Source organism: Lepidothrix coronata, unplaced genomic scaffold, assembly GCF_001604755.1.
Source record: "Lepidothrix coronata isolate B3197 unplaced genomic scaffold, Lepidothrix_coronata-1.0 Scaffold107, whole genome shotgun sequence".
Taxonomy (NCBI): Eukaryota; Metazoa; Chordata; class Aves; order Passeriformes; family Pipridae; genus Lepidothrix; species Lepidothrix coronata.
In genome coordinates this window covers 2,386,287-2,399,874 of record NW_016690287.1, presented here as the reverse complement: position 1 = coordinate 2,399,874, position 13,588 = coordinate 2,386,287, and the positions used below count along the sequence as shown (strand labels likewise).

Here is a 13,588-nt window from a genome sequence, read left to right as displayed (position 1 = left end):
AGATCTGGGCTTGGCATTTAATGACAGGCAGTGAGTGAGACAGACAATTTCTCCCCTAAAGCTCTGTATATGTGTTGAATGGATGTAGTCATGATGCTGGTGTGCTGGTTGAAGTGTTTCCCAGAGGGAGAAAGCAATTGAGAATCATTGTTTCTTTCACTGGATAAGACAAGAATCCATTTTTTAGTGACTGCTATAGCAGTTGAAGTCTTCAGTTTAGGATTTATCACTTACTGACCCGTTTCTGAATAAGACCATGCTTATGCAGACAGCCATAAAGAATATATATTAAATGTAAAAATGTACATAGACACATAACCAACACGCAGAAGTAATATTTGTGAGGGCATTTACGATAAATGGCACTTAATAAATTTATTAAGAATTTAATCTTTTCTTTTGCGAAAAATGAGTAGGATTCTTTTCTTCCCTTGTATGCAGAGGAGAAGTAAACTAATGGCAAAAATCAAGATTACTTTCTTATTTCATTACTGTCTTTGTAGCCACAAAGATACAACGATTTAACAGACAAGAAATACTGTTTATTGCAGACTTTAAGCTGATTCATGTGAAAAAGGCACTATGAAACTCAATCAAACTAGATGATTAAATTTGTCTAAATTAAGTGATATTATATATTATATATAATAAATATATTATATATAAAATCACATGACCATAACAGAGCATTTTGTGACAAAAATCATTTCATCTTCAAAAATAACTTTTTCTGGAAAGGATGTTTCCTCTTCTTTTCCCCCCTTTTGCCTCCAGGAATCCACTTTCCCAAAAGATTACATTTATAAAAGAACAATAGTTTTTTTACATGAGGAAAAACTGATATCTGGGATCAACACACAGAGAAGTCTAGATTATACACTGTTCTTTTGATGGGTTAAGTTACAGGCAAAAAAAAAAATGCAAGTATATTAAAAAAAATGTACTGTGAGTTGTTGCATGGCCAGCTACAGCAGATCTCATCACCTCTTTGAGCTGAGTTGTGTTACTATATTCTAGTTATTCCTTCTTGTGCAATATTATAGTTCATCACGGGTGAAGTATTGATAAAATCAATGTACAGAGTATTATTTTGCTATAAACAGCATCATTAGTAATAAAACATCCTGGGAGTGATGCAAGAAAGATTCAGTCTATGTTGGGCTGCTGTTCATTCTCTAAAGATTTCCTCTCCAATTGCTGGCATCGACAACTCAAGTAAACGTCCTGCAGCCGAATGCATGACAAGAAAGACTGAGCCAAAAAGACATAATTGCACACTACAGCAAGAGATGGGATTCAGAATCTTATAATTACCGAAGGGGTCAAACGCTTTTTTTATTGCTGGCTCAGCTTCCCTCAGATGAATCACAAAGATGTGCTACAATTTGTCTGTCATGTTAATTCCATAAAGCCAAGACTCATCTTTGGGTGTAAATGAATCATGTACCAATATTTTCACCTGCCAGGAAGCTCCACTGAATTTCTCATCTGTTTATTTTTCGTGATGAGAAGGCAGCAGCAGGTACTCCTGTGGAGACCACTGTAAATTTTCTTTGTGTTGGCTAGTTAAGTTACAATATAGTAAGACATTCCCCTTCACTGCTTCCTAAAGCAAAGCTGGATGGTATGATGCTATGGGCAATGGAATTAAAGAAAAGAAGAAACACATTTAGTGGCTGCTCCCTTCATCAAAGGACTCCACACCTGAATCTGTGGCAGCTGCACTGATTTTTTCCTGTCGTCTTCTCATAATTTCTTGCAGTTCTGAACTACCACTGTTTGCCTATAAACAAAAAAAAAAAAGAGTTTATTTGTGGTTTTGGCATGTGATGGCATTCCTTTTACATCATTTTATTAATATTAAACAAATTAAACTCACCTTGCAGCTCCAATAAGAAAGTATTTACACTACCCTTAAATACAGACCAGAAAAAAGCCTGGAGATTAAAAGTCTGAGCTCACCCTTCAGCACTGCTGAGCATCTTTAATTCTCACACAAGGCCCTGGAAGTGTTGGATATGTATGGGGTGAAATATGGCTTCAGCAAAAGGAGGGTTAAAGGTCAGCAAGTTTGCTTGGATTCCACCTCTGAGTACTTAAAAACCAGGGCAATAATATTTAGAAATTAAAAAACCGAAAGTAAATCCTTGATGGGTTTGGATTTATGTAAATGCAGAGCTCACACAAACACGTGGGATTGCATAGCCAAGGGCTAAGCAAGGATTCAATCCCAGTCACTCACATTATATGATACACCATCGTGCATTTGCTGCTCAGAGACACAGGTTTCAAACTTGTAGCACAGTACTTAGAATTGAACCATATCACAGTATTAGGAAAAGTGAAGTATTGTGAGGACAAGGCTTTATTTCACCTTTTAAGAGTGAAAAACAGGTCTGCTGAGCCAGCTGCAAACAGACTGCTTTGACAACATAAATGAAGTTATTAGCAGGGCCAGGACACGTATCCAATAGAGCAGAACTTCCCAAAGTGTGCATGACTTTGAATAAAACCAGGGGATTATAAAGCAAGAGCCATATCTGCTACTGTATTATTTGGCTATGACATGACCTTCAAAACTTCAAAGCTTCCAAAATAGCCTCTGAATAAGGAAGCAGAAACTGTTTTTGAAATCTGTAAAAGAAATTCCAAGACTGTTAAGGGGAAAATCCTTCAACTGATTCTGAACACTGAAAATGTATCCTATTACATACATTTTAATTTAGATTTATCCCATTATATCCATTACAGTGCATTATCTGGTGCCATTGACCTGGCCAGACAGGTTAGGTGTCCACAGGGAGGGAGGCTACAATGTTCCTTCTATTTAAATTACCATTGCTCTCTTCTCCCAGAGTGGAGGGGCAAAGCAGGGGACTTATAAGTGATTCTCTGAAAGCGAGAAAGCAGTTTTATTTGTCTTAATTCATTCTGTCCTTGCCCTTTTGGTTTTAGATACAGAGCAAGTGCAGCAGTCACTCACTGCTGAAGTCACGCATAAAAAAAACATCAGCAGATACCCGACAATGTGCTTTATCAGGGGTCAGGTAGAAATATTTTTCTGAAAACAACTGAGCAGCCCAAGCTGAAAGAGTTTGCCCTCCTGATAACATCAGTGACAACATGACTGATGAGCTTGAAAAGCTGCTTGACTAAACCAGCTGCAAGACACACGTGGCACAGCACAACAGGCACATCCTACTCAGAGGTGAGGGACAGCGTAGCAAAGCAGCCCAGGGCTGTTCTTAGGAATACAGCTTTTGGAACAGACTGCTAGACCTTGGCCACAGCGATTTACCCAGCTTAGTCTCTAACCAGATCATGAGGTAAACTCCATCAGTCAGTCCCAGTTCTGGGATTGTGCCTGGATCATTCCTTTCACCAAGGTGTCAAAGAGAATAAGTTGTTCTTCCAGGCAATTTGATACATGTATTAGACAGAAACCATTTTCACTTTTAAAGCGATGTGTGCCTGTGCTTCCCACTGGTGGAGCACAAAGAGGTTCAGAATGTGGAACTCAAGTGTTCCTTTCTGGAGAGGACAGAAGTGGTGTTCAGCATATTGTGTCTCTACACTTATCTTCTCGAGCACTTTTCAACACCAGAGCCTGAAATGCTCAGCAGCACTTAAGGAAATGGACACATAAAAAACCCTTATAATCATGGAGGTTTATTAATATTTTCAACTTGCAAGGAAAAAGTAAACCCATGTAAAGTAGAAGCAAATATGACCAGCCAAACTGCTGCAATGTCCTGTACTTGGCATATAAAGCCAACTTCAGCTCTCTGGAGCAGCCCCAGGAAGAGCTCCCAAGAGGGATCCTGTGATCAGGACACAGAGCATGGTACATCCTGCCTCCTGCCAGGACACCCCTGCTGGCCACCACCACTTCTCTGGCAGAAAGGACGTGTTTGGCCTTGGCTATGACCAACTCTCTGCTGTCTTGACACACTGGTCTCACACAGAGTTATCTTTCAGCTTTTGCTTGGCCAGGCCCAGAAAGCTCTTAAACCCAAAAACACCTTCCCTGCACTTGCAGTCTGTTACTTGGTCATGTTCATACAGGGGCCACACAACTCCACTGGGAGTTCCTTGGATGCTTTAAACTCTGGTGTGATTCAGGGCTGAATGGAGTTACCACGAAAATAAAGTATAACAATTGAAAGTGTGGTACCTATTAATTTCCTTCCTCGTAAGGGTAAAATTATTACATTCCAACAAAAACTGCAATTCCAATTATAAAATTATAAAAATCTTCTGCCTGAGGTAGAAGAACACTAAAAAAGAAACTGGGAAGATCTGGTTGTTCGTATCTGGGAATGCAGCCCCAAAGCTGAGAGTAAGGCCTAGGTTGCAGAAATGGTTTGAATCCAGAAACACTTGTGGAAGATCCCAAGTAGAAATTACAAAGAAAGACAAGGCATAAAGTTCTGTAGTGCCAGAGAGTGTGTGGGTTTGCTCTGCCTCTGGCTCTTATTGCTATTTGTATTTAACACCCAGGGCATTTACTGCAATATGACACCACAAGTGATACACAAAGGATGCCAGAGAACTTCCATGAAAATTTGGCACTCATTAATCATGTAGGACAATTATGGTGGTCAAACCCATAGCCCTGTTACTGCTTATAAAAAGCATTCAATTGTAAAATAGGCCTGACACTGGTACAAGCATGCATGTGCTTAAATGCTTCTGTTATTAGAAGTGTTTCCAATCTGAGCAATAAGAACATAGCCCTGTTTGGAACAAGAAAGCTCATCTTTGCTGGGTCACATGTAGACATTTTGTTGTGATACTCATTCCCATAGCCTCTCTTAAACAAGAACAGCCTTCCTAAACCCTGTGATTTGAAATATTATAGGAAGGGAAATGAAGATGCAATTCCTTTGAAGATAAAATTCAACGAACAAACAACAGGTTAAAGCCACCAGGAATTGCATAAATTCTGAAATTCATCAGTTAAACCTCAAATATCAAGGCAGAAATAAATATTTCAATTACCTTTTCACTAACAAAATTGAATGACCTTGTTAAACTGTCAGCACCCTTTTATTATTGTAGAGGACCTATTAGACAAGTTTGGACTTTGCAGTTTCCTGCAGAGTGAGACCTAACTGAGGCAAGCAGAATAACAGCATGGAGGGGAAAAAAGGACAGATCCCTCCAATCCAGTGCATCTCTGCTTTCCAAACTAACTTCCACTACAAAGGCACTTCTGTCTCAGTACACAGCAGTCTTATAAAAATGAAATAAGATTGCTAACATTCAAAAAAAATTGAAGAATACGCATATATTTTCACTAGGAAATAATGGACTGCTCTGGGCTGTAGTGACTTAGAATTCTAAGAACAAAGGTGAAATATTTCTCCCTTCCCCTCATAGGAAAATAGGGCTTGAAGAAAGGAATAAAGCAATTTTAACAACGTTAGAAAGTGGTGCTCTCTGATCCACACTGATCAGGCAAATTGTAAAATATGCATCATCTTAAATCTACCTTTAAAACTGTGCCTGGCAGTGAATGCTTATAATCATTTAAGCAAGATAGTCTCACCTTTGTAAGAGGATAGAAAAACATTTTAAACTTCAAGATTTTCTTTTAAATGGGATAGGAAGAATATAGCTTCTCATTTGGGTTAATCTCACCTCTAGACATTATCAAGTCCATTTCTCCACTTGCCACAGCAAGTTTTAAAAGAAGTAGGTGCATCTCCAAATCTACTGGTTTAAAAATTGGCAAGCATTGTCCTCAGCACAGCTCTGTATACAAGCTTTTAAGGTGTTTAAGAAACAATACCACTGTAATTAAAGCAAACTGCTGCAGAGCAATAAATACAGAGATATAACACTTTATCCTTTACTCAGTAACTCTGGTAGCACAGTGTCCAAAGTGTTTGCTGCTCTTAGAAACCTTCCAATGCAGGTGCCACAAGGTTTGACCTGTAAGGTTTGACCTTGAGATTCAACAGTGAGCTCTACCACCTTCTCATGCCTAATAGATCAAATCTCCCCTAAAAAGACAAAGCAAAACTAACACAACACCACTAAATGTACCAGGACTACCTGTTTGCCCAAGTACCAGGCAAAGCAAGAAGAAAAAGAAAGGGCATTTTACTCTATCCTATTGTTTCCTCCAAAGCTCTTTTTGGCTTATTTTGACTTCTTGCAGTCTGGTTACAGCACAAAATGTCTGAAACACGAGTACTATTTCTAATGCTTTTTGGACCCCTGTTTCAATGAATTAATACCAAATAACGCAGATAGAAATAATGCTTATCGACGTGATGGGGACTGAGGAAAAACCATCTGCTTCACAGAAATAATTATTTACTTGTACAGATTCAAAACTGGCGACCCAGCTTAGGTCAGTAAGAAGGGTTATCCATACCTCCAAGGCAGACTTCTGTACCGTGATTTGGCTGTAGACTCTCGACCCTTCTGGGCAAACAGTCCTCAGTTCCTCTTTATTGAGGGAGAAGAGCTGAGCACCTGTCAGCACACCAAGGCTGTTGACAGTCCTGGGGTCACACCAAGGGAACAAAAACAAGAAATGAGCAAAAATACACCAGCCAAGAGAGAGAAGCAGGTTGTCTTCACCCCACATTGCCTCGGGTAGGGCTACTAAATTAAGAAAAACTTTTACACAACAGGACTCCTGAAGTCAATTGAGTATCTGTTATGAGTACCACCGTTTGGTGGAGGCTAATAAATATCTATACTTCTGTAAATATATAACCACATTGACATCTATTTCTATTTTTATGTATATCAAGTACACTTATATATATATAAATATATATGTATATATATATATATATATATATATAGGTAAAAACAAAGTATTTTTTCCAAGAGTGCAGCTGACATTTCTTGGCTGCTCAATTTTAAAAAGTGGTCAAACCACATCCTACCTACTGACAGGAGAATAATTTAAATTAACCTTCGTACGTTTGCCCTCAGACTTACACAGGGTTGAATCCTTTGGACTGCAACCACGCTTTCACATCCTCAGGGGAGGAGTCATAAGTGATGTTGACCACTGGGATGTTGGGTCGTGGCACATGGAACTTCCTCTGGGCAGCGCTCCGGCCGATGGTGAGGCGGTGAACAAGTTCATCCTGCACCTCCTCCATCTGGGATTTCCTGCCTAAAGACAGAGGTCCCACAGGAGTTATTCTCAAAGTTGCTTTATCAAAGCCAGGTCTCTTCTTATACTCCACTGTAAACCTTAAACTTTCTTTTTTTTTTTCTTTAGAGATTCATTCGCTAGATCTGATTGAATTATTGTTGTCCTTTTTTCCCCCCAGGAATATTTCAAGATTCCCAATCCTCTCTTCGTGAAGGAAAACAGATGCAAAAAATAAAAACCCAAACAGAATTCAACTGAGACCCTGAAAAGGAGACATGAGCTGGATGTCACACAGAGGTGTAGATCAGTCTGACAGCACCCAAGCTACAGAAGAAAATGGGCATGGAGAGTTATTCAATTGTCGTGGTCTGCCTTTCTTCAACCACAAGTGTCATGTTTTAAAAATGAAAACAAAACAAAAAAAAAAGGATGAGGGAGATTATAAGATTGCTTACACTGTGGAAAGGTAGTACTTTCCACAAACATTTTTTTCAGTTGAAAGTCCAAGTGTTTAATGCAAATCAACATAGGGAAAAATATTTCCAGCTGCTGACACATATCACTCATTACACTTAATGAGCTATTACAGTAGTCACATTTTTTAAGGGATTTTAAGAAATTTGAATTCACTCCAAGCCTGGAGTGACTGGTTAGCTGAAATATTGTCACATTTTCCATTAGAAAAGGGAAAGAAAAAAAATAAAAAGTACCTGCTCTCATGGGCAAGAGCTTGTTTGTTTGTTTGTTTATTTTAAAGAAAACTGTATGAATTCCCTATTCCCCAGAACTCATTTGTCTGAAGCATTTAGTTCAGTGGCTGGTCATTAGCAGGCAACAAACTGAAATGCTTTTCCAGCCATTTCAACAAAATCAATTATAATGACACTGAAAATTGTTTAAAATGCATATGGAAATTTCTATGGATAACTTCACCAAAATAGGTAGCATCCAAAAGGTGCATCTCAAAAATACTTTTTTGAGCTCACAGAAGACACTGATTTAGCACAGTTGACCACTCTGTGCTGAAACTCTGGAACAACTGCAAAAATCCTTTGACAAGCAACATAAGTTATGTCAAAAATTCTCAGGATTTCCTTGCCAAGATATTTTTAGCAATCTTTATTCAACCTTCTCACTCTGATACACAAACAGTAACTACAGTACCTTCTCTGATGCACTCACATGGCAAAAGCTATTCCTTTTCTCCCATTACACTGATAAGAACAGAAGAAAACAACATAACTTCAATATGAAAAAAATGTAAGACAGCAAAAATGTTTCCTTTTATATTATCTCAAAACCTCTCCAGGGATCAACATCTCTAGGCAGCTACACAAATAAAAACAAGCTTTACATAGGCCTCTAGGATTTATTTTTTTTTAATCACCACAGCAAAAAAAAAAAAAAAAGAAAAACTCTAGTTTAGCCATTTTCTTTTTCCTTTTACAAAGTAGCCCCAGGTTCAAAGTGGACAAAATATCTCTAGTATAACATTTCAGGCGTTCAGGCCCTACTGTGTAGGGTTTCCCCCTCCCCAGAGTGTGAATCAGAAACCCAAGTGACATGTGCTCAGTGATACACATGAAAATCTGAAATGGGTTATACGAGTAAAGCCTTCAGGCAATGTTATTGAAGCATGCACCCATTGTTTTCCCAAGCAGGAAGAGAGAGAGAACATTGCTATCTTCCTTCTGTTTACACAGATTTTGAAAGACTTATGCTTTATCTGGACCAAGACTGTATCAAAAGACAAATATTTAGCTGTTGGATAACAGGTTGTTACTGCTGTTAGATGTGCTACCAGAAATAAGCAGGACACTCTGGGGGTGGAGCAGGTTCTCCATCGTTCTCTGCAGGAGTCAGGTGGGTACTTGGGCAGCAGCTGCACGGGCGGCCACCACCTTTGGGGAGGCACCTATTCTGCAAGGACTTTGAGGTACCTGCAGTCCATTAACTGGGCTTGAGTGACAGCTCTGGGAGGGTACAGGTGCTCTTGTGTGACCCACAGCCTGAGCGGGGCTGAGAGGGCAAGAGATGTCTTGTAACCACTTAGTCTACAGCAACCCTTCACACCTCACACCCCGTGCCTGAAGCCAGGATGGTCTTCTCATTTTCCACAGATGGATAGAGAAGGCCATCATGGATTCAAGGACACAGGCATGCTATGGCATGCAAAGTCCTTACATGGAAATAAAATTATCATCATTTTTGTGCGCGTGTGTGCGTGTGAAATTCACTATCACTTTCCACATATTTTGTAACTGCTTGGGTTTCTGATTTTATTTAAGCAACAAACTGCCCAAAATAGGACTAAGGCAGAAGCTCGCCCTACTGTTTCTTTGGGAAACAGCAGTGAAGCCTGTTCCTCCTGCCAGGCTGTTCTTCATTTATAATTTCCAGCCAGACTGTCCTTTAGGTGAATATATTAAAAGGGTCCCAGAGCCTTCCTCAACCAGACATGTGATTATCTACACAGGCATACTTCCCATCCACTGGAGACAGGGGAAAAAGAAGCCTTTTCCCAGAAAGGCTTATGCTCAATACCAGTTTCTAACCTTAGGAGGAAGCAGGATTTTCTGATAAGGCAGGGAGGCAGAGGATGGGAAAAGCTGTCAAAAAGCTTGAACTACAAAAAGCTCATTATTTTAACACCTATTTCTTTAAAAGCCACAGCAAATTCTTGACTATATGTTTCAGTTATTACAAAGCCAAACAATCATATTGCTTTTTAAGCAATTTAGGACAGAAATTACTGACTAAATAAGTTCTTCCTACCCAACCTGCTTTTCAGTCAAGCCTCAGCATTGGCTGGGCTTTGTATTTACAAGGCGGCCTTAATCAGAACTTTTCATGACAGCCACACACTGTTGGATGTGCATTACCAAGCTTTTCCAGCTAAAGAGCTACCTCATAAGACAAGGCCATGAAAGTTCCATGGCTTGCCAGTTGCTGCTGCTTTGACCAAGCCAGGGGGACCTCACCATAAGAGGAGCCTCCAACAACACTATTACAACATGGTTCTATGCATCAGCCAGACCTCTAAGTCTTCTTGCAAGCCTTGGATACATGTTTTAGAATGGTGCAAGTTCATGCACTGAAGTGTAAAAACACTTTTAAAAGCATTTAGGTTGTAACACAGCAGTGAGTTTAGGTGGAAAGCGTACATCAGCCAGAATACCAGCATGGGCATTTCCAGTGTTGAAAGTCACTAACTAGAGATTCCTGATATTCATAAAAGGAGAGGATTTAGGACTGGGACAAGTGTCAAAGTGTCCTGTCCCTACTTACCAATATGATCGTGGAGCGTCAGAACAAACACAGAAAATCCGTATTTTAAACACGGGGTTAAAACTAAATTTTTCATTAAAATTTTATCTGAAACACAATTTTAAGGAATTCTAGGAGTGAGCAAAACACACGGGAACGGAAGAAATACTTTTTGTCTCGTTTCTTAGGCAAACTTACGATCCACAGGAATTTGCTTCTGCCTCTGAGTGTCTCGTGCAACACTCCCACCGCTGTCACTGGAGGTGCTGCTTTGGCGGCTGACGGCTGCTGGCGCCTTGGGCACGGGAACTGGAATAGGTGCTGGTGCACTGGGAGGGAGGGGGACAGCCACTGGGACAGGAGCAGGTGTGGGAGGTGGCGAAGGAGTAGCAGGAACCGGGTCAGATTGTTTTCCTACATAGTCCGTCCTTTGTTTCTGAAAAGACGCAGAGAGACTTTTAGTTCGACAGCAAAATCTTGACATCAAACTCGGGTTTCTGCTGGGATGCATTGAACCAACTGATGTCATTTATCACACAAAGGCATCTTACTTGCCAGATACAGTTCCAAACTTTGCCAAAACTTGATCTGGCATCAGTGTTTGCCACCAATTTCCTTCTCCGTGGGACACAAAGTTCACAGCAATGGAATCGTCTGAAATACGTTTCCTTCTTTCGAACAGATGAATTCTATACATGAAATCGTTTTTAAGTCCCAAACCTCTACTACCTGGCACTTTTTAATAGCATTCAAAATTTCTGAATTATCAAATTTCATCAGTGTAAAAATGTGTATTTTAGAGATGTTATGTAAAAAAACCAGTGAAAAATGAATATACCCAGCCAAACCTAAGCCCAGCTAAGGCTTTACCTTAAAAATGTCAGTAGGATTAGGATAACACATTGTTTCTTGAACTGCAGACAGTATTAAAGAGGTTCCTCCTCCTCCTCTCCATTTAATTGTGCCTTTTCAGCTGTCAGTGTGATCACTACATATGGCCTCAATGTAATGATCCAATTAAAAAAACCCAAATTCCACAATTCTTGGAATAGGGCTGTTGTTTCTTTTCCCCCCAATTCACATAAAGTTCTAAAACCATGCAAGTTATCTTACTGTTGATAACTAACTAGCAGGTGTCTCAAGAGTAATTTTGGGAACAAATTTCTTCTTCTTTGCTTTTAGAATGGCACCAGTTACAGGAAGGCACAAACATCTTCCCAAAGCAATCCCAATGACAGGTAAGTCCATAAGCAACCTGTGCTACCCTTTTCTTTCAAACAGTTCACACTCCCTGTCTCACTGTTTAACAGTGTTCCCTCTCTGCAACATGGGACTAACACAGCTTGAAAGTTCAATACTGAAGTTTGTTTGCCCAACAAGAAAGCCTCATTTCTTAGTTATGAGAAGTCTGTTTACTTTGGTACGAAGATAGATGAGTACATTCCCCAGATTCATTGCTACTTCCTGAAATACCTGTCCCTATTTCCTTGGAGGCAGAGGGTTTTACAGCGGATCAAGTAGGGAAATATTTGTAGGAGCCATATGTTAGAATCTGAGCGGCAGATCACTGCCCTGACAACAATCAAACTTTCATTAAATGTCAACAACTGCCCTGCTACAGGAATCTCCAGCTCAGTTAAGTCCAGCTGATGGACAAGGCATTTTACTGTGATTGTAAACTGGGACCGTTGCAGTCAGACGAGTCACACCAGCAGAAAACTCACCCCATCAGCTTCTGCAGCCAGACAACTAAGCCTGAGAAATCAGTCTTTTATTTCCCTTAGATAACTTTTCATTTTAATTGTATTAGATACTGAAACAAACGTTTTTGTTTGTTTGTTTTTATCTTAGCATTTCGCTGTTCAAAGGCATTCAGCTCTCAACAGTTTTGTGTCCACCTTGTGTGGTGCATTGTGGGGACTTAAAAGAAAATAACCATGACTTTTTTCTATGCCGCTATTTCAACGTTAACACAATACTTTTTTAAAATGTCAAACGACAAGCAAAGTGCAATGCATAATATAAAAGAGAACAAGCAGAATAAATATATTTATGAAATTTGCCCTTTGGTGGGAAGAGAGCGCCCTACGAGGTATATAGCAAATATATCATAATTTATGATATATACATGTACTATGCTATATCCAAAAGCTTGTTAATGAATTTAAAAATTTCACAAATATTAAAGTGTTCTAATGATATTCACGTTTTTTAATCCTGTTCACAGATTCCGATTACTAGACTGTTATCCCCACAATGTACCTACATGTCCCTTGATCTACTCAAAAAAACATGCAAAGAAAAAGTAGGGCTTTTTTATGATAGAGAGGATTCATTACAAATCAAGGCATTCACTGCACATCACCACAGTCATAATCCAGAAAAAGTGACAGCTAAAAACCACATGTAGCTCTCAATGGATGCTACTGGAGTAGTTTCAAAGACATGTTGTACTGCACTCATAAGCTTCATCAAAACAACTTGCTGGAGTGAAAACAAAAATTACTCTGGAAGCATCACTCAAATTCTAAATTTACAGATGAAACCATAGTTTGCATTTTGCATTTTGTTGAACAGTGCCCAAAAGCCAATTATATATTTGAATCGCATTTAACATTTCTTTTTTTTAACTCTTCTTTTTTTAACTCCAGATCTTTTGAGGACATCCACACATTCATCTCATCACTTCTATTCATTGCTACAAAAAGAACCAAACATGCATTATGGAATTGGTGACTACACAGTACAACAGATTAATTTTTGAGGTTCGATATCAGAAGAGTAGTTCAGTTACCTCTGAAAGCTCTCCCAGTAATTGCTGTGAGGAAAATGGAGTAAATCACATCAAATAGTAATGCCAGAAAGGTAAAAAGTAACTGCCTCACACATCACTCCTGAAATTTCATGCACATTAGCAATTTAAAACAAGGGAACATCAGTGTTAATTATTACTCTTCTTACTCACTAAGAAACTCACATAGTGATTTATTCTCATATTCTTGTTTTGAATAAGGAAGAGAGTGCTGGCTCCAAAACATACATATGTGACACCATATAAGCAATCAGCTCTTTTCAAAGCCCCTACTTGGACAAAAACTTAGAAAGAGGTTTAATAAAATAAAAAATCCAGAGAAAAAACTGACAATGGATTTAAGATCATCAGGTGCATGTAGAGAACACTTTCAACTGTAGAAC

General features: G+C 39.2%; 1 protein-coding gene across 5 annotated transcripts in view; it reads right to left on the bottom strand.

Moving 5' to 3' along the window:
* Positions 1 to 360: 360 nt before the first annotated feature.
* Positions 361 to 13,588, bottom strand: part of EPS8 (epidermal growth factor receptor pathway substrate 8) — a 136,812-nt gene continuing 123,584 nt past the window's right edge. For 4 of the 5 annotated variants that reach the window (XM_017823945.1, XM_017823947.1, XM_017823946.1 and 1 more), the window contains 4 exons: positions 10,592 to 10,829; positions 6,964 to 7,144; positions 6,386 to 6,515; positions 361 to 1,783 (listed from right to left, as the gene is read on the bottom strand). In XM_017823945.1, the coding sequence (XP_017679434.1) occupies positions 1,670 to 1,783; positions 6,386 to 6,515; positions 6,964 to 7,144; positions 10,592 to 10,829 (663 nt within the window). In that variant the 3' untranslated portion in view covers positions 361 to 1,669. The remainder of the gene's footprint in view (positions 1,784 to 6,385; positions 6,516 to 6,963; positions 7,145 to 10,591; positions 10,830 to 13,588) is intronic. The other variant, XM_017823949.1, reaches the window with a different exon arrangement.